The 23,453-nt window shown below is 32.5% G+C and overlaps 1 protein-coding gene, 1 long non-coding RNA gene and 1 pseudogene across 3 annotated transcripts; all 3 read right to left on the reverse strand.

Annotated features, from left to right (window-relative positions):
• Positions 1-743: 743 nt before the first annotated feature.
• LOC108454409 (uncharacterized) lies at positions 744-3,654 on the reverse strand. 2 transcript variants are annotated; one of them, XM_017752860.2, is made up of 3 exons: positions 3,272-3,654; positions 2,051-2,395; positions 744-1,441 (listed from the first exon to the last, which is right to left on the reverse strand). In XM_017752860.2, exons 1-3 carry the CDS (start codon positions 3,476-3,478, stop codon positions 914-916), a joined length of 1,080 nt encoding a protein of 359 aa, XP_017608349.1. In that variant the 5' UTR covers positions 3,479-3,654; the 3' UTR covers positions 744-913. The 2 variants fall into 2 exon arrangements, with proteins under 2 accessions (XP_017608349.1, XP_052875300.1); XM_053019340.1 differs by lacking the exon at positions 3,272-3,654 and adding an exon at positions 2,910-3,218.
• A 2,494-nt stretch (positions 3,655-6,148) lies between these two features.
• Positions 6,149-7,497, reverse strand: LOC108454633 (uncharacterized). Its single transcript, XR_001866748.2, has 2 exons — positions 7,088-7,497; positions 6,149-7,012 (listed from the first exon to the last, which is right to left on the reverse strand). It is a non-coding gene; the product is annotated as an uncharacterized LOC108454633 (long non-coding RNA).
• Positions 7,498-22,101: 14,604 nt separating this feature from the next.
• On the reverse strand, positions 22,102-22,884 carry LOC128280475 (ribulose bisphosphate carboxylase large chain-like; annotated as a pseudogene).
• Positions 22,885-23,453: the final 569 nt, after the last annotated feature.

The following is a 23,453-nucleotide window of genomic DNA, read 5'->3' on the forward strand; positions in this document are numbered from 1 at the left end:
AGAAATAACCCAATCAATCTTACCAACATTACAACCTGTAGAATTATGTTTTGCAGTGATGAAATGTTTGTGAAAATGGTTCCGATGTGTAGGAGATTAAGTGAGGTTGAAGAGATTAATTTCAATGGCCAAAAATTCGCCCATTTCACGTATCATGATTCCCAAATTTGTTTTGATCTAAATGGATAGATGACCCATAAATCCTTTACATTTACCCCTCACAAATTTACTGCATAAAACCATATAAAAAATTCCCAACCAAATATAAACTCAATGATAGTAAAAACTTATTGCACCTTCCGCTGCTTAATAATAAGCTACACCAACATTGAAGTATTAATATATGAAAGTCAAATACATATCATATATTTTAATCTAGAAGCTTCAGATTCATAGATTACAACGTTCTAAGTCTACTTTTAATGCTCTTACATACACAAAATAATATGAACTAAAAGAAATAATTAATATATTGACTTAAAAGGCTTTGTTAGGTGCTGGATTGTCAGTCGATTCACCAAACGTATGTCCAAATTCTCGATGCAAATCATTCTTACCTACTCTTTAACTAAAATATAAGAAAACTAATAGCAAAATGTTTTTAATCAGTTTATGCAAGTCATCTTCACAATGTGACATTCAACAGATCTGAGCTACTATGAATTGCAGAAATATACCCTCTCTTTTTTTTTTTTAAGTGATACAAAAAGATTCCCACAATGAGTTCAATGAATGTGAAAGCCTTCTTTAGTTCCTAAACACTTGGACTCAAATATATATAATCTGATTTTATATATATACATGCTTAATCTGAGTGCCTACTCCAGTCAAAAAGTTAAAATGACATTGAAATCCATTGGTTTTTTTTTTTTTAATTGAAAGCAATCAGCAACCATGTACCATCGGCTTTTTATCACCGATGCAAAGGCGACCTCCAATCCAAGTTCTCATCGGGGAAATCTTTCTGGACTTCTTTTGGAGGAATGAAGCAATCGAGGGAGAGTCCCGGGACGTTGAATGCAACATCGTCGATGGTCCACGTCTCCTCCATGCGAGTAACAGAGAGGCCTGCCTTTAAATTGTCACCGAATCTCGTGATGATGACATTAGATTGACCGGAATGTGCGACCATGACACCTTCTACTAACCTATAGTCTTCAATTTTGGTAGCCATTGTGGTTTCCCAATATGTAGGGTATGTTCCAGGTGACTGAATCCTGGTCAAGTAAGAGTCTTCTAGAAACACCAGCAGCCCACTTCTTTGGCTGAAGTACCCAAATATGACATGCTTGATCATCTCCGCGGTGCTATCGCTCCGATCAGCCAAGTCCACTTGATCAGCAGATAGTTTCAACACGAAGCAATCGGTGCTGGAGATTCTTTTCTCTCCCATGTACTGAGCTGAGGAAAATACAGCTGATATTGCCATAGGGTCCAGTCCCTACATGAATTATTCCATACTCTGATTATAAAATGGGACCATCTCCAAATGAAACATTTAGGTACTGGCTGTTGATAGTCAAAACAATAGAGTACTCTTTTCAACTTCCAAAGCAAAATGTGTTTTGGTATTTCATAATTCAGAGCAGGAAAATATCACTCGGTGAAATGTGAATGAATAATAAAATTAATTCAACTGATTTCAAATCCTAGAACGTGTCAGGGAAACCAGATCCGATATCTTGGGTTGTTGGATCTGGTTTAAGGTAAGATCCATTTACAGAATAAACAGGTTTAGATTGGCCATTGAGACAATGATTTCAACACTCATATATTGATGCCATGCACATTAATCCTCCAAAGAAAATAAGTAAACAACCCATTTTGAGAATTCATCCATAGTTACATGTAAAGCAGCTGTCACACTACACCTCAAACATCACAAGATACCATAGATCTAACTTAACTCATAAATTATAAAAAAGTAAAAGGAACCCTGCCCCAGTTATTGTTTATACCAACAAATGGGACCAATAATAGTTTTAAGCTAAGAAAAGGGACAACTACTTTCCTATAGCTAAGATAAGTAAATCAAACAAAGATTACTTGCCTGAAGAGCTCGGCGTAGAGGACGAACACCACCTTTGGCTGCATGTGCTCCTAGCCAAGGCGTGCGCCGCCAAGCCACATTGCCATCACTACCTGCTATAACCTTGTGACCACCCACAACCAATTCTATTAGCCATTTATTAGGTACCATTTGCCACATAACAAAACAGCCTTTTTGCGCAACTCCGGCAGCTCCAGCCACCGAGCCTACCGTGGCACCCAGCTCATCTACCATTGCCATTGTTACTTTCCCGGTCACAAAAATGTTCTTCACTGTTCCTTCCGATTTCCGGCATCCTGTTGCTGCTGTAAAATGTTGTATAATGTATTGAGCTGAAGATGATACCTGTTATGCACAAAAGTTTTGATTCTCAATTAAAGACGATTATTTTGAGTTGAATCTGAAATTTCCTTCAGTAATTTTAATTTCAAGTTATACATGAGCAAAATTAGACACACTTATCAGTACTGCATTGTTTTTCATTTTCTTTGGCCCTACAAATTTTGGAATCTTTTTTTTTTCATTACATCTGCAAACAAAATATACTTGAAACCTAACAAGTCAAGGGGGTCCATTCATAAAAAGAAGGCAATTAATTAGAGGATGCCAAAGGCAATTTGGATGCTGTTACAATGATTCCTCGCAAAAACATCCTCGAATAGATAATTGAAAGGATCAAGATCCAACATTTTATATAAGTAATTCCATGTTGAATGTGTTCACTTTGAGGAAAAGAAAAAGTAAAAGAATAAAATATTTGAAAGACTTTTTGATTAATTAAAAAAAAATCACCTAGCTTTTCACACAAACTCAACTTGATATTAAAAAAAAAATAAAGGACCCACAAAAGAAATGTTACTTTTTTTTCCTTTTGGATGCTTTCATGGTGGGAAGCCAGTGGGGACTTTGAGGCCACCATATCAGTGGAGAGGCACTACAGAAACCAACCCAACCTTGTTCTCTTTGCCAGTAACACTTTACCACAAAGGCACAAACACAAAGCCATTGGTTACTTTTCATAGATTCCAAATTAAAGAGTAAACAAATACTCGTTTACAACATATGGTTTTTAAAGAAGAAGGAAAAAGGAGGCAAAAAAACAAGCTCCAATGAGACTAGAACCTTAAAGCATGAATCCAATATCAAGTGATCCAAATGCCAATAAAATTCATGCATTCAAGCAAAATGTTAAAAAGGAAAAGAAGCAGGGTGTTAGTTTACCTCATTGATGGGTGGTTTGGAAAGGGCGGAAACAGGGAAAAGAGGGCAACCCAAAACGCTTAAGAGGATTTTAAGGTCAGACTTCTTGTTAAAGACAAGAGAGAGATGAGTTTTGAGCCAGTTTTTCCATGACAGGCCTTTCTTCGAACAGTTTGCAGAGTTGTCTTCGTTTATTGGCTCTTCTGATAAGGGGGCCAAACGACTCATCTGCCTGCGTTTTGTGTCAGTTTCCAGACAAGGAGAGAGATAGGAGAAGAAGAAGAAGAAGAAGAAGAAGAAAGTGAAGTAATGAAATTAAGAAGGCAGGCAGAGAAGAAAATAAGAGAAACGGTACTTAAAAGGAAGTTGCTTTTCGTTTATCAACTTTGTGTACACGCTGTTTCAGTGCGTGCAGTTCAGCTTTCTCTTTCCTTCTCTTTTATTCTGTCTCTTTAATTTTCATTCGATCTCTACTAAACCATTTTAAATTCGCTATCACCATTCACGACTCAAATAATTCTTTTTTATTTTAAATCGATTATATTATGTTGAGGGTGTTATTCTTATTTGATATTATATAATAATTTTTAATTTTCACTCTAAATCTTTATAATTTTAATATTTTTATATTTTTGTTTAACTATTATTTATATTATTCTTTTTATAAATATATTTATTATATAATTTTAATTTTCTCAATTAAGTTTTAATTTAGTTGCTATTGATATTATTATTAAAGAATGAGAAAGTGGAATTAAATATTTTGAAGCACATTTATCATCTTATTTATAAGTGAGAAGGAATTATACTTAATTACGAACATCATATAAAAAATATAACAAGCATATCATAATTTAGTATGTAGTTATTTTTTATAAAATTAAAATTATCTATAAAAATATATTTAATTAACTTTAGTGGACTTTAATATATAATTCTTTAGTAAATGAGTCAAGGTTCTCCTTTAATATTATTTTAGTTATTAATTTAGCTCTTATATATATGATTTTGGCGCATGTCTCTAAAGAGTTAATTTAATAATAGCTCTTGTTTTTCTTGCATGAAATTTCATGTATTATCATGTCATTGGTACAGAGATATTTTTCAATCAGATATGATGACTTTATTAAAAATAAGATTATAATATGAATATATAAATAAATCAAATTTTATATAAATTTTAAAACTTTTTAACAAAAATTAAAACACAAAAAATATATAAATAAAAGCATGTATTATGGGATCTAGTATTAACATGCAAATAAAAAATAACCGAATTAAAATTTATCTTCTTACATAAAAAACTAGTTTTTTAAATACAAATTACTTAGAATAATCTTTTTTTTTGTGGATTTTGGAATTAAAATAACTTTTAAAAGATCGTGATATATATAGGTGAAAGCTTAAGTTAATGACGTGGTTCCGATCCAAGTTGTATTATTTTTCAAATATAATGATTTTTTCTTTAATATTATACGTTAAAACCTATAAAATAATTAGCAGTTATTGAAATTAATAGGATAATATGACTGGATTAGCCAAGTTCAAAAGATATTTGATTAACATTTTCAACAACATTTCTCTGAATCAATGATAATTGTAAGACTTGTAATTAGGTCATACATTGGGTTAATACTTTACTCCTCACCCACTGAACAAGTTGTAAAGGCTAATTATGAGATGGTAACCTCGTAGCAGATCTTGCTTTATTTTCCTATTTATTAATTACCACCCCCTGCAAAATAAGACTAAATATTTTTTTTTTTGTTAATTTTAAAGTCAAGAAAACCAACAAACTTTTAAAAAAATCAAAATTTTAAATCCTAGATTTTTTAATATTGAATCTAATTCAATTTATTTATTTAATATTTAAATTCCATTTGGTTTATAAAAAAACTGAAAATACCTTTCTACATAGGCGGACCGGGCGTAAGTGGTTTTGTTCCATCCAAAATTTTGATTTTTTTTCCTTAAAATTTTAATTACACTCTTTCAAATATTTGAAATTTCTCGTTATACTTTTTAATTTTTTAAGAAAATTTTAATTAAAATCTCTTCAATTTTCTAAAATCCTTATTAATCTCACGAAATATTTAAAAATTTTAATTAAATTCTCAATTTTATTAAAAAAACTCCGTTATTGCCTTTTACCAACAAACTTCATTAATTAATCATATTGTTAAGCTGAGACGTGATATGGAAAACATATAAATCCATAAATAAAAAAGTTTTAAGTATTCTTTTATTAAAAGAATTATTCGATAAAAAAGTCTAATTTGGGTAAAAATAAAGAAAAAAAAACAAGAGAAGAGAAGAGAAGAGGGGAGTGGCGCGTGGGGGAGAGTAAAATGTAGGTGTATAAAGGGCAGGGTTGGGTTGGGTATAGAAAAGGAGGAGCTTTTAAGGGAGGCAAGGCAGGTGACGTGTCCACATCTTTTCTCATTAGCAGTTAAGGCTTTTCTTCTCTTCTGGTAGTTTTGCTTCTCTCTCCTTACATTAATTGCTTTTCATTTTAGTTTGAAAATTCTGGCACAAGTTTTAAATTTTATTTGCCTATTTTTCTAACAATCCTCTCCTTTCCTTTCTAAAATATTAATTTTATACATCACTGTCAAAATATAAAATCCATCGAGTTTTCAATAAATTCACGTTTGAGTTTGATGAGTGATATCAATTTAAAATATTTATTATTTTATAAAATAATTTTTAAAACTTACAATTCAGTATATTAACAGTTTTGATAAATTCATAATTGATGTGTAATATCAACTTACATAAAAGATAATGAAAATATTATAAAACTCCCCATGTATTATACCATAAATTATATTTTAATTCCTCCAGAAAAAAATAGGTAAATTATTCTATGCGTGTTAGATGAATAAGCAAAATAACCCCTCTGTTAAATTTGGTATTTATATATAAAGTATAGTATTTGTACAGACCCAATTTACCCGGGCTCATAAGCAAATATAACAGCCCAATATACCCAAGCCCAAAACTAAACCTTAGCCCAACTAGTCCTAAAACTTCTCAGCCCCCAAGTTCAATCGCCCATACTGTCTGCCATCGCCCCATACCCTCGTGCCAAGGGCCAATGCACGGCCTCACGTCGCCCCAGTCTCTGAACCCATACCCGAGCGCCAACGCACAGCCCCGTGCTCGGTACCTGCAAAAGAAAACAAACGAAAGCAGCAACAAGCCAATACAAAAGCAGAAGACAAAAATTGTTGTTTTTTTAGTTATTCGGCTATAAAGCCTTTGATTTTCGATTGTAAAAGGGGGGGGGGGAGAATACAACAAGGAGATTACACACACACACACAGAGGATACTGTACGCATACTATACATTCGCATCATATTGAATCAAGCAAAAAGTTTTGAAAGGTGATTCTTCAGTTTTTTTCTTTTCTTCATTTCTCCTTTAATTAATTTTAAGATTAAGTACCAAGAGAAAAGCCTCGATACCGATGATAGCCCAATATCACAAACATGCGTAGATGGGGCGAGGATCGAGTGATACTAAATCATGTTTCAAGCTTTGAAAGTTATTTCGTTTTTTAAAGAATATCATAAGTTTTGTTTTGTTCTACTTCGTTTTTCTTGAAACAATATCATAGGATTCGTTTTTTTAAGAGAAAAAGGGGAAAAAGAAGCAGTATTACCAGTTTTTAAAAATTGAGGCCTCTGTTGGTAAAACCCGACCATCATCCGCGCCATTAGCCATCCAATTGATGAAGGTTAGTGGCTACGCGATGAGAACTTCACAGAACAATATTTTTGTTTGTCATCTAGGTTTTAGAAAAAAATAAAGAAGAAGAAGAGAAAGAGACTTACCAAATTCTTCAATAGATGGTTGAGTACTTGTAGTAGCAGAATCGGGAGTGGTTCTGCACGTTGCTGGATACCAAATTTGATGGTAATTTGGCCGCTTGCAGGAAGAACCCTAGCCAAGAATTGTGTTATGATTTCAAAATTAAATGAGGGTGTATTGTTCTGGAATGTAAAAAGGGGAAATGAAGGCCTAATCAGTGCGGTGCCGTTTTCATAGCGCTAGGACCCGCGCGACAACCCGCTTTGGTTGGCCGGGTATGCGCATGGTTGGGGTGAATGGGGAAATTTAGCGATGAATCCCTCCCCTTTGCGCACAATTCGCAATTTTCGCATGAGTCACTCATTTTATGTTTTAAAATTAGCCCTCTAGTTTGTCTGTGGTTTCAATTAAATCTGTGGTTTACTGCTGCATCGTGGATGCGAAATATTACTATTTTAGTCCTCTGATATTTGTATGCATTGAAATTTGATTTGTTTTGTAATTGCTTTATTTGCAAATTATCCTCTTTATTTTTACTGCAAGTTTAATTTGGTATTTTGTTTGTACGATTGGTTATTTTAGATATGTTGAATATGTGTACTACTTTTCTATGAATTATTACTTCTTTGTATTTTGTATTATTGGAATTTTTATTAATAAAGCATATATTTTGTATTTATCTTTAGTTCGCATCTATTATTAAAGTTTTGATATTCTTATATATAGATTTTAATAAACGTGTCAGTAATTATTTTTTATTACGTATGTAATTTACAATAAAATTAAGTTAACCTTATAATTCCTATTTTAATCAAAGGATATTTTGACATGTAATTATTTCTAACATTTTCTCACATGTATATGACATATTTTAATTGTATATGTTATTATTTTCACATAATTTTATGTAAATATTTTTCTATGTATATCCTCTTTTAAAATTATTTATGTGTATAATATTTTTAAAGAACCCTTTTAAATCATATAATTTATTATATTCCATATTATCCTTATATTTTTATATATGTATATTTTGTTATATAACTTATATATTTACTTCATTTTTTTATTATTAATTTTAATTTCTTTCTTCAATAATTATACCCAATATTTATTTGTATATAAAGGTTTCATGAATTGACTTTGTATATTATTATGTATTGTTATACTTTCATATTTAATATATTATTTAAATTATCTTGTGAATTATCAATTTTGAATAAATTTGTGTTTTAATTATTTTGCACATGATTTGATTCGAAATTGTATTTTATAATATCTATTTCCATCATTATATATTCTTATTTTATGCAAATCTGTCAACTCATACATTATGTGTCTTAAAAATATTCATTCTATGATATATCTTAATGGTTGCATGTGTATATTAAGTTTGTCATTGTTTTACAATAATCTTATACCATTTTGCTTTTTGGATCGCATTTTATTTTATGCCTCTAATAATTTTATTATGCCATGTATGCCGTTGTTACATTTTATTCGTTATTGCCATATTAATTGTTCCCCATGCGTGATTGTAATCGGATTATGTTCCTTAGGTTGGTTATATTTTTTAGGGTTCGCAAATCGATTGTATTTCATGCATATATGGCCCCCATATTATCGTTTTTCACTTAGTTCTTGAAACGTGGTTCTATAAAATCCAAAATTCGTGATTAATTTCGTCTTATTTCAAATTGAATTAATACGTCTTAAGCTAGCTTTATAATCATTCATTCAAAAATTCTTCAAAATGAAGACGAGATTCGATGTTTGGCAACTCACGGAATAATGCCCTAACGTGTTGGGTTACAATTTCGCGTTTGCTCAAAATAATCGAATATCACTTCAAAGTTCCACTATTGTCTTCTAAAAATCTTTTAAAACAAAGGCGATACTCGGTGTTTGATAATTCGGGAATCATGCCCTATCGTGCTGGGTTGTGATTTCTCATTTGTTCAAAGCAATCGAATATTCCTTTAGGTTTTCACTCATGTTTATTAAAAAAATTTCAAAACAAAGGCGACGTTCGATGTTTGGCAATTTGAGAATCGAGCCCTATCGTGCTGGGTTGCGCTTTTTCATTTGCTCAGAACAATCAAAGATCCCTTCGGAATTTCACTCGTATTTTCTAAGGTGAGGCAATGTTCGATGTTCGGAAATTCAAGAAATCGTGCCATACTGTACTGGTTTTCGGTTTTTCGTTGGACCGAATAGTTGTGCATCCTTTTGTCAAGTTCAAATTGTAAATTTTTGGACGTCGAAACAAAAAGATTTTTGACAATCAACTCGGGTTATTCAACTTTTATTAAAAAGAGCCACATTCCAAAAAACATTTTTAGACATAAGGACAGTATTTAATCAATTTGGTACCAATTTTGGGCGTAGTGAGGGTGCTAATCCTTCCTCATGCGTAACCGACTCCCGAGCCCGTTTTCTGAAATTTTCGTAGACCAGAGTCGTTGTTTTAATAAACCGAAAATGTTTTATTAAAATAACCAAATTCTTAGATGACCCGATCACATCAAAACAAAGATCGGTGGCACTCTATTTGCTTTTCAAAAATCGATTCCCCCGTATTTTCATTAATATGAATATTTAAAATGTTTTGAAAGAGGGATGGTTTCGACAGTAATAAATTTAGTCATCTATCTGTTTATTCAATTTGACCCCTACTCTTTTATTGGAAGTAAATTAGAAATTTTTAAAACTAATGAAAGTAATGCTAAAAAGGCCTTGATAACAAATTTTAAAAATCAATTAAGTCCTTTTAAAATTTTAAAATTATTAAAAACCATAAAGTTATAAACAAAATTCATTAAGAAAAGCTTGAAATTATAAAATTATAAAATCTTTATTAAAAATAACAATATCGATCTAGTAAAAATAGGAGTCAATTTTTAAAAATTTTATAACCATTAGATTTTAATCTATTAATATTGTTATTTTTAATAAAAATTTTAAAATTATACGAACTTTCTTTTATAACTTTATTTATAATTTTTAATAAATTTTAAATTTTAAAAGGGTTTAATTGATTTTTAAATTTGTTACTAAAGTTTTTTATCCTTTAGACTAATTAGTTTAAATTTTTTAATTTGCTTCCAATAAAAGAATAAGGGTATATTTTATTATATATAAACATCAAATTTTAATAAGAGGGACTATTTTGCTCATTCATCTCATGTGCATGAATTAATTTACTCAATTTTTCAGTAGAAGAACTAAAATACAATATATGATATAGTAAGGGTGTTTATGATACTTTTGTTTCCCACAAAAGATAGATAAGGATTATTACATTTAGGGTGAGTTTGGATGGGCGGTGCGTTTATTTGCAGTTAGTGTAAAAACAACGGTGGCAGTAAAATTAGATACTGTAGCGATACTGTAGTGTGAGACAAAAAAGTAAGCTAAATCCAGCACACCGCACCGCACCACCGCCCCAAACCCACCCTTAATGAAAAAACCATTTCACATAACTAAGTTCCCCAGTTTGTTTCAGTTGTGCACCAACTTTTAGTAAGTAAAAATAGAAAAATCAGTTGATGGTTGGTTTGGGAAAATTTAAAGTGTTTCTTTGTTCAAATCAAGACTTTGTTATAATTATTGTGTAGCAATGGATCTTCCTCCAAATAAACCATAAATAAGTTTTAAAATACAAAGTAATTTTTTTTTAACATTAATCTCATATAATCCCTCCCTCACCCTTAAACAAGAGGATAACGTGTATCAACACACTCGAACTCACATCATCTTGCACCGACAATAATACATATGTCAATCAAACTAAAACTCAATCAATAAATATTTTTTATTATTATTCTTTTATTTTTAACATTGAATAAATACCTTTGGAATATAACTTCGATTTGTATTAATTTGTACTATTTAAACGGAGGTAGACCTGATTATGGGACCCGCCCGAAATGTAGGAGGGTTTGGGTAAAAATATAGACCCAAAAAATGGGTTTGGACAAAAAATAAGGTCCGTTTAAAAAACAGGTCGGGCATCGAGTAAGGTATTTTTGGCTTGGGCCTGGCCCAGCCCGAATTTTCTTGTTGTTTTCTCCCTATTTGTTACCGTTTTACTATTATGTTGCTACTATTTTATTGTTATTATTTGGATATTATATAAAACTTATTTTATTGTTAATCTATTATTATTTTAAAGGGATTTGTTAATTTTGTTATTATTTTAGAGGCATTTGCTTGTTAAGTTGTATTTATCTTAGTGTTATTTGAGTTTACATATTTTTAAAATTTATTTTCAATTTGTTGGGAAATATTTATTTTGATGTTTTTAGTATCTTTGATGTATTATATATATTTAAAAATTATATAAAAATAATATAAAAAATTAATACTGGCGGGTCAGGCCAAGGCCAGGTTTTAGAATTTTTATCCGGGTCGGGCTTGGGTAAAAATTTAGGCTCATTTTTCGGGTCGGGCCTAGTAAATGTGTAACAGCCTAATTTTCAATGGTGTCAGGAATAGAGATTTGAGATCACTAAATCCGACGAGTGAGTCAAAAATTTAATAAATTAATACCTATGAGTCAAATGTGAATATAGAAGTATTTTTGAATTAGTGAATTTGGTGATTTAAAAGAATTAATTATGTAAATTGGGTCGAGAATGAGGTATCGAGACCTCGACTTCATAAATCGAGCATTAAATATTTTTAGAAATATTTATGGAGTGTTAGTGAGGTAGTGTTAAAATTTTGTCAGAAAATTTTGACGTTTGGGTGGTTAGTTAAATAAAAGGACTAAATTGAAAAAGGTGTAAAAGTTGCTAAAAGGATTAAATAGCTCAATTATCAAATGAGGAAGGACCTAAAGTGAAAATAAGCCCAAAGGAGATATTTTGGGCGGCAATAGCTGAGAAAAAATCAGGAAAAAGGTGAAAGAAGGTAAAAATTGAAAAATTATCAAAATTAGCTAAATAAAAATTGGACCAAATTGGACTATCTAGAATTCTCTTCATTTTTTTCTTCATTCTCATCAGCCAAAACGACATAGGAGGGGTTCTATAAGCTGGTATTCCATAATTTTTGCACCAAGTGAGTTAACCATTGCCTTTTTCTTATAAATTTTGTGTTTTTAAGACTTTTACAACTAGGTCCTACTATTAAATTCATTAGTTTTTGATTTCATGGATGAAATTGAAAGTCATCATGGTTGAGTTTTGTAAGTTTATGATGAAATAGCATGAAATTTAAGCTTTAATTTGTTTATGAGATGATTTTATTAGGTAATTTCAATAGAAATTGATTTTTAGGACCTAATTGTGAAAATATTTGGAATTAAAGTCTAGTGCTGAAATTTTGATTCCCAAAGGTTATAAAGTAATTTAAAGTGGTATAATAAAGTGTTAATTAAGAAAAATCAGCTCAATTGAGAGGCTAATTGAGTAGGGACGAAATTATTATTTATTAAAAGCTTAGGTGATAATACTCTAAAATGACGTGTTTTAATATATTAATCATGTGTTTATTTTGAGCTTGAGCCTACTAATTTGAGCATTTTATGTCTTTTTATCTTTTAGGGACTAAATTGGAGGCGAAAAGTAAATTCAAGAGAAAAAACGTCAATTTAGAGATTAAATGGGCCAATATGCAACGTGGGACAAATATGGTGCCAAAAGTGCGAACATGGAAGGCACAAGGACTTAAAAGCAAATAGAAGAGACTTTATTTTGGAATACTCTATTTTATTTTATTCTATTAGGATAATTAATATTAAGATAATTATTAAGATTATTCAAATTTAGGATTTTATTTTAATTATCTTTGTTTATCTTTAATTAAATGTATTTATCTTTTTAGAATTTAAGTTCAATTAGACCGTCTCCCTGGCACTATAAATAGGGGGTGAAGTGACTCTATTTGGGGGCATATTTTTCTGTAAACACTCTTCCCCAAAAGTCTTTTGTTATTTCATATTTCTTTTCAATAAAATTTCTTTTTCTATATTTTTATTTATTTGCTTTCCCTCTATTATCATGAGCCACTAAAAAACCCTTCTAGCCAAAAGTTGTCAATATTTCCCCAAAAAGGGTTATTGAGGCCTAGAATTCGTACTTAGCCTTCTCGCCAAGTATTCATCGTTTCTCACTTTTCTGGTGATGCTTAGTCCATGGCCCTTAAGTAAGTTTTTCAACATATGCAAAAGCGGCTGCTTTGTATGTTTTGGAAGGACTGCATAGTCGGTTCGTTAACTTACTGCGTCAGAGGTTGGTGAGCCAAAGAGACAAAATGGCGTGGGATTCGCAATTGAGAAGCGTTGATCTAGCATAGATTATTGGCTATAGTCAGGTTCCCTAAAAATCGTAAATCTAATCTTTGGAGCTGGTGGTCGTAGGCGTCCTCTTCCACTATAACTGGCTTACTTGAGTCGAGAAGGATCATCCAAAATCCAAGGATTGAGCCCAAGGCGGAAGAGACAACCGGAGGCTGGAACTTTCCCATAAGAATTTATTTTCTCTTAAAACTCTCTTTATTATTTTTATTATTTTCGTAATCATAATTTCAGTAAACTTTAAATTCTGTTTTTATTTTATTTTCGCTTCCAAAATCAATTCTTAAATTCTGTTTTTTATTTTTTTTCCAGGAACGCAGGTTTTCTTGGGCACGATTCTGCCCAGGATTTTGAGAGACAAGCATTCGTATAATCCTGTCCCTGAAAATTCGACCCTACTTCCCTTTTACTATTTCTTTTTCATTATTTTATAGGGAATAGGATATTTTTGGTGCTCTCAATGACCGCATCAAATTTTGGCGCCGTTGCTAGGGATCGGCAACATACTAATCTTGTTTTTCTTTGTTTTCTATGACCAGATCTGCTCCAGGTACTCTTGTGCTCGACTCAAAAATCGAAAAGGCTGCGAAAGCTAATCGAAAGAAAACAAAACTAAGGAAAAAGCAATCAGTGGTGGTTGGAACTCAAAGCAATCCACCGCCAGAAATTAGAATCGACGACAAAGTAGAGTCTAGGGTTAACGAAAACCCTACTCAAACGTTAGAAAGTAAAGAAGAAGAAGTCGATTCTCCTGAAGAAGTGTTGAACACTAGGGTTGACGAAAACCCTAATTTAACACCTCAACTTATGGCTCAGACAATTCGACAACTGGCCGAAGCGCCGACAGAACAACTGCCACTATGCATTGCGTATCCTACTATGGATACTGATTTTAAATTAAAGTCAGGCTTGATTCAGTTACTGCCAACTTTCCGTGGGTTACAAAATGAAAACCCCCACAAGCATTTAAAAGAATTCCATATGGTTTGTTTGAGTATAAAACCTCAAGGGGTAACTGAGGATCAAATTAAATTACGCGCTTTCCCTTTTTCCCTAGCAGATTCAGCAGGGAATGGTTATTTTATTTACCTCCTGGATCCATTACAACTTGGGCTGATCTATCTCGTTTATTCCTTAACAAGTTTTTCCCTGCATCACGAGCGGCTGAGTTAAGAAGAGAAATCGTGGGCATAAGGCAAAAAGACGCAGAGACTCTATACGACTATTGGGAGCGATTTAAGAAGTTGTGTGCAAGTTACCTACAACATGGTATAATGGAACAGTCTTTGCTCTAGTACTTTTATGAAGGCTTGAAACCCATGGAGATGAATATGGCAGATGCCGCGAGTGGATGAGCGTTAGTCAACATGACTCCACAACAAGCAAGAGACTTAATCTCCACAATGGCTGCGAATTCCCAGCAATTTCGAGCCAATCCTGAACCCCCTAGAAGGGTTCACCAGCTAAGTAATTCTACCATTAAAGATAGACTTGATAGACTTACTAATATTGTGAATTCCCTTGTTACAGAAAAATCGAAACCAGCTCAAGTATGTGAAATATGTGCTACACCTGAACATACGACTGATGCGTGCCCTAGTCTGTGTGACGATTCTATGGCCCATTTAGATGCTGTGCTAAATTTTCCTGGGCCACCACAAAGACGATACGACCCTTACGCCAATACCTACAACCCAGGATAGAGGGACCACCCTAATTTTAGTTATGGGGCTAATCCACGATATAACCAGCCATACCAAAATCGAGCCCCACAACAGTCGCAAGATTCAGGTAATTCTTTAGAAACTTTGGTCAATAAATTAGCAACTAATGTCCTTAATTTTCAATAGCAAACTCTCAATTTCCAAAGAGAAATGAAGGGTTTTCAATAGAAAACTGAAGCATCCATAAGGGAGTTGACCACATCAACTAAGAAATTAAACTCTCAAGGGAAACTGCTATCACAAACAGAACCAAACCAGAGGCAGAATACGAATGCAGTAACGTTACGAAGCAGAAAGATCCTGGAACCAGTTCCTGGCAAGAATCTTGGTCAAGAAATCGCCCAGGAAACTCCAGGAAATGACGAACAGATCCGAGCGAAACCCCCACTGCCGAAAATCCAACCTCCATTCCCAGGACGATTAAATTAGTGTCGAAAAAGTAAGGAAGACAAGGAGATCCTCGAAACATTCAAGAATGTTGAGATCAACTTACCACTGTTAGATGCCATTAGACAGATTCCGCGGTATGCCAAGTTCATCAAAGAACTTTGCACCAACAAATGAAAACTAACAGGTAATGAAAAGGTAAATGTTGGTGAGAATGTTTCCGCAGTTCTACAGCGAAAATGCCGGTTAAATGCAAAGATAGGGGTATGTTCGCTATTCCATGCAAAATTGGCCATTTGGGAATTAAGAAGGCTATGTGTGATCTAGGGGCCTCAATAAATGTAATTCCTTATTCTATTTGTGAATCACTTAACGCAGGTTTTTTGACAAAGACAGGTGTTATTATTCAATTGGCAGACAGGTCTATTGTGCATCCCGAAGGAGTCCTCGAGGACGTCTTGGTAAAAGTTAATAAACTTATTTTCCCTGCAGATTTCTACGTAATTAAGATGGAGGAGGACAACACTGCTGGATCTTCAGACCTCCTATTGGGCTGACCCTTCCTTAATACTGCTAGCACTAAGATCGATGTCCGAAGCGGCACTCTTATGATGGAATTTGATGGGGAGATCGTGAAATTCAATGTTTACGATGCCATTAGCCATCCAAGCGAAATCTTAAGTGTAAACCGCGTCGACCTGAGTGACTCATTAGTGGATGAGACTTTTGAGTCAACTTATGAAGACGAATCTGAATATAGATATGATGATTATGAATTTGTTAAGACATTATTATCACCATCAGAAACTAAACTTCTACCTTCTATTGTGCAGGCTCCAAATTTGGAATTGAAACCACTTCCTGCGCATCTTAAGTATGCATTTTTAGGAAAAGGTAATACCTTACCCATTATAATTTCAAATAAACTCTCTAAACCCGAGGAGGAAGTTTGATCCAGGTACTAAAGAGTCATAAAGAGGCGATTGGCTGGACCATTGCTGACTTGAAGGGGATAAGCCCCTTGACATGCACCCACAAGATTTACTTGGAGGAGAACATGAAACCAAGGAGAGAGGCACAAAGATGCTTAAACCCGAATATCATGGAGGTGGTGAAAAAAGAAATAATTAAGCTGCTGGATGCTGACATCATTTTCCCCATTTCTGACAGCAGATGGGTAAGTCCGGTACAAGTCGTGCCCAAAAAAACGGGCGTGACAGTAAAGAAAAATGCTGAGGGCGACTTAGTATCGGTCCGAGTACAGAACGGGTGGCATGTCTGCATCAATTACAGGAAGTTGAACGCTTATACTAGAAAAGATCATTTCCCTCTTCCTTTTATAGATCAAATGCTTGAACATTGAGCTGGTAAAACTCACTTTTGTTGTCTTGATGGATATTTAGGTTTCTTCCAGATCCCTGTTGCGCCAAAAGACCAGGAAAAGACCACTTTTACATGCCCGTTCGGCACGTTTGCATATAGGAGGATGCCATTTGGACTTTGCAACGCACCAGCTACCTTCCAGAGATGCATGATGAGTATATTTTCTGAATATGTAGAAAAAATTATTGAAGTTTTTATGGATGATTTTACCGTGTATGGAAACTGTTTTACTGAATGCCTTGAAAACCTTACGATAATTTTGAACAGGTGCATAGAATTTAATCTTGTCTTGAACTATGAAAAGTGTCATTTTATGGTAGACAAAGGTTTGATTCTAGGTCATATAGTCTCATCTAAGGGAATTGACATTATAAATTCTTAGGGGAAAAATGGTAATAAACATATTGCACTAAAACAGTTTTGGACAGCAACAGTAACCTAACTTTAAAAAATCACCATAAATTTTAGAAATTGAATTAGAATATGAAAAAAAAATGTAATTAAAGCTTATTAAGTCTAGTTTCTCATAAAAGAAACAGTGTAAGCATTGAAATTGTAAATCATGAGATATAATAAATTTTGTAAGACAAGGTCAGAATGAATTCGGGTTCCCTTATTCTAACTTTGAAAAATCATAAAAAATTTAATAAAAATAATCATAGGCTTAAATTTATATTTTTAGAATCCTTAATGAGTCTATTTTCAAGAAAAACAAACTGGAACATCATTCAAATCTTGTACTAGGAGATAATTAATTTTTAGTAAAGAAGGGTAAGAACTGTCAGACTGCAGAACAGGGGTAAATTTAAAGAATAAACTGTACTTATTGGTTAAACCAAAAATTATTAAAATTTTATGGTAAGAAGATACTTGAGTCTATTTTCAGGGAAAATTAATGGACCTTAATTTGGAGTTCTGTAGCTTAAGATAAAAATAATTTAGTGACTATGACACGGATGGATAGCTTGAATATTCACATAAGTAAATAGTGAAAATTATGGATAATGTTACTTACAAGTGTGTTATTTATACTAAAGATGTGGATGGAGAGGAGGAGGAGGAGGAAAATATACATATATATATATATATGAATGACTTGTGTATAAATTGATCACATGCCCGATTATAATCGATAAATGTTGAATTAGAAATGATATAATGTTTTATTTGGAATATTTATTACGAAATTATGATTATCGCTATAATACAAAAATCGAACTTGTGAGTTTATATAACTAAATTTTAGTGACCATTTGTTAATATTATTAAATTTCAATATTATTTTATGAATGGTGATTAATATTTATTTATGTTAATTGTTGAAAATAAGTAAATTATTTACAAAAGTTATGAAATTGAACTGAGTATTTCAAAGGAACGGAACGCAGGAAATGAGTACGATCTTTCAGTGAAAAAGATGAATTGACAATAAATTACCCAAATAAATCGAGATTCAACATTTGTTGCGAATTCACGTGTTTGCTTTCCGTTTAGCTCTTATGAGCTTTCGTTAACTCATATGAGTTTCAGTTAACCCTTTTGGGGTTTCAGTTCAGTTCTGATGAGCTTCAGTTAGCCTTCGGGCTTCCGTTTAGCACTTATGTGCTTCAGCTAGACTTCGGGCTTTATATCACGATGTACTCAAATCCGTAAACCGTTCCTTGAATGGACAAGTTGGTAAGTCGTAAATGTAACGTGTGGAAAAAGAAATGTAAGTAATGTTATCATTATTATTATTGAGCTCAATTATGTGATTTTGTCATTCATATTGTGTTTAACAGGATATGTTAGTAAATTATGAATATGTGAATCAAAGTGACAGAATTTAAACACCTAATGAGGTTGAGCTCATTCACATGAATTTGTCATTTGAAATTGTGATTGACAGGAAGAAACAGTGAATTGCATGCTTATGAATGGTTACACATAATTATCTGAAAAACAAGAAAAATGACGGTTATTGATATATGGAAACATGAGACATTGATATATGAATGTGGAATATATTTGATAAATGTGTTCATTCATAATTATAGAATTATGTACCTAATGTGTGCTATCTGAATAAATGTGGCATTTCAAATACTTTGGTGAATAAAGCTTAAATATGAAATAGTATGAAATCGAGACAAGTTGTTATGAAAATATATTTAAATTATCTGTAAGTGTTTCGTATTCCTCGGTAATGCCTCGTACTCTATTCCGGCGACTGATACGGGTAGGGGGTGTTACAAAATGGGCCTAAATGTTTAGTTGAACTCGACCGACCCGGCCCATGAGCACCTCTAGACGGAGGCTATGTTTGATAAATTGAAAAAAAAAAAAGGGTGCTGAAAAATTAAAGGTTGAATTTAAGTTATAAAATATATTTGGTATTTTATCTAAAATTAAATATTGAATATAATTAAATTATTTGATAAAAGATAATATAATCTCAAATAAAATAAAATAAAATCATTAAATTTATTCTTTATTAAGTTATAAATATGTCCTTATCTACTCATCTTTTTACTTTTTAAAGAATATAATTATCTAATAATTTCCATTATGGATCAAACATATTTAAAAAGAAAATTTCTTACACTTTATCAAGAGAGCATGAGATTTGATAATTGGAAAAATCAAAAGTTTAAATATTTTTTCTTAAGAAAATTATATATAGGTAACAATTTCATAAATTTCTTACACATAAACATGAAGTAGGCAATATAATAAGTAAATTGAAAAGCTAAGTTTTCAATGAGTATCTTAGCCTTGTCTTTTCCCAATGCAAATATAGTTTTCATTTAATTTTAAGCTTGGTTTGATAAAGAATTAGGAAAAAAATAAATTAATTCAAAGTTATTACTTTTAATGATTTTTTATATTTTGATTTTTATACAATTTTATATATGTTTGATAATTTATAATAGAAACACTTATATATAATTTTTCTAAGAAAAATTTTGAAAATTGATAAGTAAGAGCTCTGTAACAGTTCGATTTTAACCCTAGTTGGAATTGTGGTTTTGAGACCACAAATCCAAGTCTAAAAAATATTTTAATATTATTTTCTATGTCTGTGATATGTGAATTTATATCTGTACAACTTTTGTGATTTAATTGTCTGTTTCTGTGCTTAATTATGAAAAAGGATTAAATCGCAAAAAGTGTAAAACTTGAGTGCTAAATAATAAAGCACCTATTTGGCTTGGCTTTTAAAATAAAGTTCCTTGCATGTCAATTATACCATTTGTTTAAATGGTGGACAATTATGGGCATTAGTGGATGAAAATTTATGTTTTAATAACAAGGGCAACATGGGAAATTGATTAGCATGTTAATATTAATCAAAAACAAAACAAAATGTGGCCATTTTGTTCATCTTTCTCTACCGAAATTAGAAAAGAAGAAAGGATTTTAAGCTTCATTTCATTCGGCCATGAATATCTATGATTAAGGTACGATTTTTTGTCCGTTTTTGATAATTTCTACGTTTCTGTAATCGTTGCTTCGTGTTCTTTAAAGCCCATGTCTGAATTTCTATTTCTGTTAAAGATTTCATGAAATACCATTGTTAAAGATTTCATGAAATACCATTGTTGATATCATGAGTTTTGTGATGTTTTTGGATGAATTATGAAGGCTTGTTAGATGAGTTATATGTTTTGTTCTTGATTTTTTGATGAAATGAGCTATTTGGGCTAATTTGTGAAAATAAGGTTTTGAAGGACTAATTTATAAATTTAACATGTTGTATGGACTTATATAGAAGACATGAAAATTCGGCTAGACCTTGTTGCAAAGAAATTTTACATATTGGTGATTTTGTGAAAAATGGACTAAATTGTCAAAGTGTGAAAATGTAAGGGCTAAAATGTAAAGTGCCCTAAATATGTGTATATGGATTAAATTGAATGAAATGAATGATTAAATGGTTGAATTTATATTGTATTAGATCAAGAACAGAGAAAATCGGACTTAGATCGAGGGAAGTCCAAAGTAGTCGAATAGTCGACTCATTTTCGTCCGAAATCCGTACGAGGTAAGTCAAACTACACTTATGTGTTAAATTGATTAAATTTTGTGTTTATAAACTGTTATCTGTATTGGACGGCCTTGAGACCCTGATAAAAGAACGTTGGTATTGACCTGAATTATCGTGTAAGACCGTGTCTGGGACACAAGCATCAATTTGAAATTTAAGTGTAAGACCATGTCTGGGACATCGACATCGTATCTGTTTTCGTATAAGACCCTGTCTGGGACAGAGGCATCGATACTGAATTACATGTAAGACCACGTCTGGGACGTCGGCATTATACTTGTCTGTGAATATTTATTCCGTTTCTGAATTGTCCGATGATAAAGTATGAGATATGAAATGTATAATTCATACAGGTACGTTTGTATCGTACTAGATTTCTGAATAGAAAATACTATGTTTCTGTGAAGTAAGGAAATATTCTATGAGACGGTTGTGAAATCTGGCCATTTATTATTATTTTTATGTTATAATAATTGGGAATTTGTGTTTGACTTACTAAGCTCTTCATAGCTTACTCTGTGTGATTTCTGTCTGTTTTACAGTTATCGTTGCTACTGAAGGCTCAGGATAGTCGAGGATTGTCACCATACTATCAAGCTCTTTTTAGTACCTTTGAAAGTGTTAATATTGCTAAGTATGGCATGTATAGGCTAGAATGTCTATGCATTAAGTTTTGAATTGTATATATGTTATGCCATGTCAATTGGCTAGCAAATGTTAAGTTTTGTGCATAGTTTTGATGCATGTTTTGAAATGTGCTATGTTCTAATGTGTTTTGGTCATATTAGAGCATTGAATTGGTTGGAAATGTTGGTATACTTGTTGCATATTAATGTTTGTAGGATTGGAACCATATGGGGTGGCAAATTGGCTTAAACCAAGCCTGCATTATCCCACACGGCCAAGGAACACGGGTGTGCCTTGTGGCCATGTGAGAAAGTCAGTAGCTAGCTAAATTTTACATGGTCATGGCACACGGCCGTGTCTGTTGGCCGTGTTAAAAAGTCAGTATAGTACCTCTTTTTGGCACAGTTGGACCACATGGGCGTGTCTTGTGCCCGTGTGAGTCACACGGCCTAGTCACACAGGCATGTGACTTGGTCACATTTGAAAATATTGATTAAGTTTTGAAATTTCTGAAAGGGTTTGGTTTAGTTCTAACATTCCCTAAATGTACGTTTTAGGTCTCGTAAACCATCTTAATAGATGAATTGTTCAAATGGGCAAACCCCTTTTGATCATTTCTTCACATGTACCTGCAGTAGCATTCAAGTAATGCCCTTTGATTTCACCTGTTTCAGCCTGTGATTTACAAATTACTTCGGCACAAAATAAGAAACGGTCTCTCCAGCGCATAAATGGTTGGGAGTTCACATTCTCATCATCTTTGGTAAAATCAAGCCCACCACGTAGACATTCATAAACTGCTCTACCGTAGTTCTTAGCGGATAACCCCAATTTAGGTTTAATAGTATATCCTAATAGGGGCGACCATACTTGTTCAATTTATCTCTTTCAACTTTGGATGCCATGAGGCGGGCCTTGGAAAGTTTTAATATAAGCGATAGGGATTCGCAGATCCTCTAGGCGTAAGCGCGAGGCTTTGAACCCAAATACATTACCAATAATGGAAGTAAACATGTTAATGTGAACCTTCTTCAAAAAGGTCTAAAGGGTAAGCTACATAACATATATATTGATCTTCTTCTCGAGGCGGGTTCAATGTCGTAGCATCGCCCTTTGTAACGATCAAGGCTGGTAAGCCCATTGGTCCACAGATTGTCCATGTATCGATAGAAGATTCAGCACTCTGCATGCCCTCGCTTCTCAAAGTGAACTCGGGTTGAGGAGTTACTCGGAAGGTCGCCAAGATATCGATATCTTTGACTTCATATTCGGGAGTATAATAAGTCAATTTATACTCTTTAACAACGACTTTGAATCCAACACTTGCTTTAGTCTCTGTTTGTGGTGACATAAATCCTCCCTACAACTCATGAATTAAGAGTTCTCGCAACAACAAGGTCAACTCGATATAAATGAGGAGTTAATGAAACCTTTTGAAGAAATCTTTCAAAAATTATCAACGAATCCGAAAGGTTCCTTATTAGACCATGGTATTTGATTAGCCAAATACATCATTATTCTATATTCTTTCATATGTATGGCGCAACCCGATTCGTGTTTTTCAAGTTTATAATTCCTTACTTTTTTTAATCAAAATTCTAAATGCAAATGAAATAAATGAAATAGAAATAGGTAAATAATATAAAATTAATACTAATATATATTAGAATATATAGAATAGATAAATATACAATAGAATTAATATTCTAACATCTAATATAAATTATATGTTATAAGCTCAATAAAATAAGAAATTCACCATTGACAGTAATATATGTTGAATATGTAAATCCTAGATGAGTAAACAGGCATAATTCGGCCTTGAAATGAAAAAAAAAAAGGAATATAGATGGAAAAAAGGGGGAGAGGTTGGACGTAAAGTAAAAAAAAAAATCGATATGTTAAAATAAAATATGAAATGAAATTGAAACAAGACTAAT

Source organism: Gossypium arboreum, chromosome 9 (assembly GCF_025698485.1).
Source record: "Gossypium arboreum isolate Shixiya-1 chromosome 9, ASM2569848v2, whole genome shotgun sequence".
NCBI lineage: Eukaryota > Viridiplantae > Streptophyta > Magnoliopsida > Malvales > Malvaceae > Gossypium > Gossypium arboreum.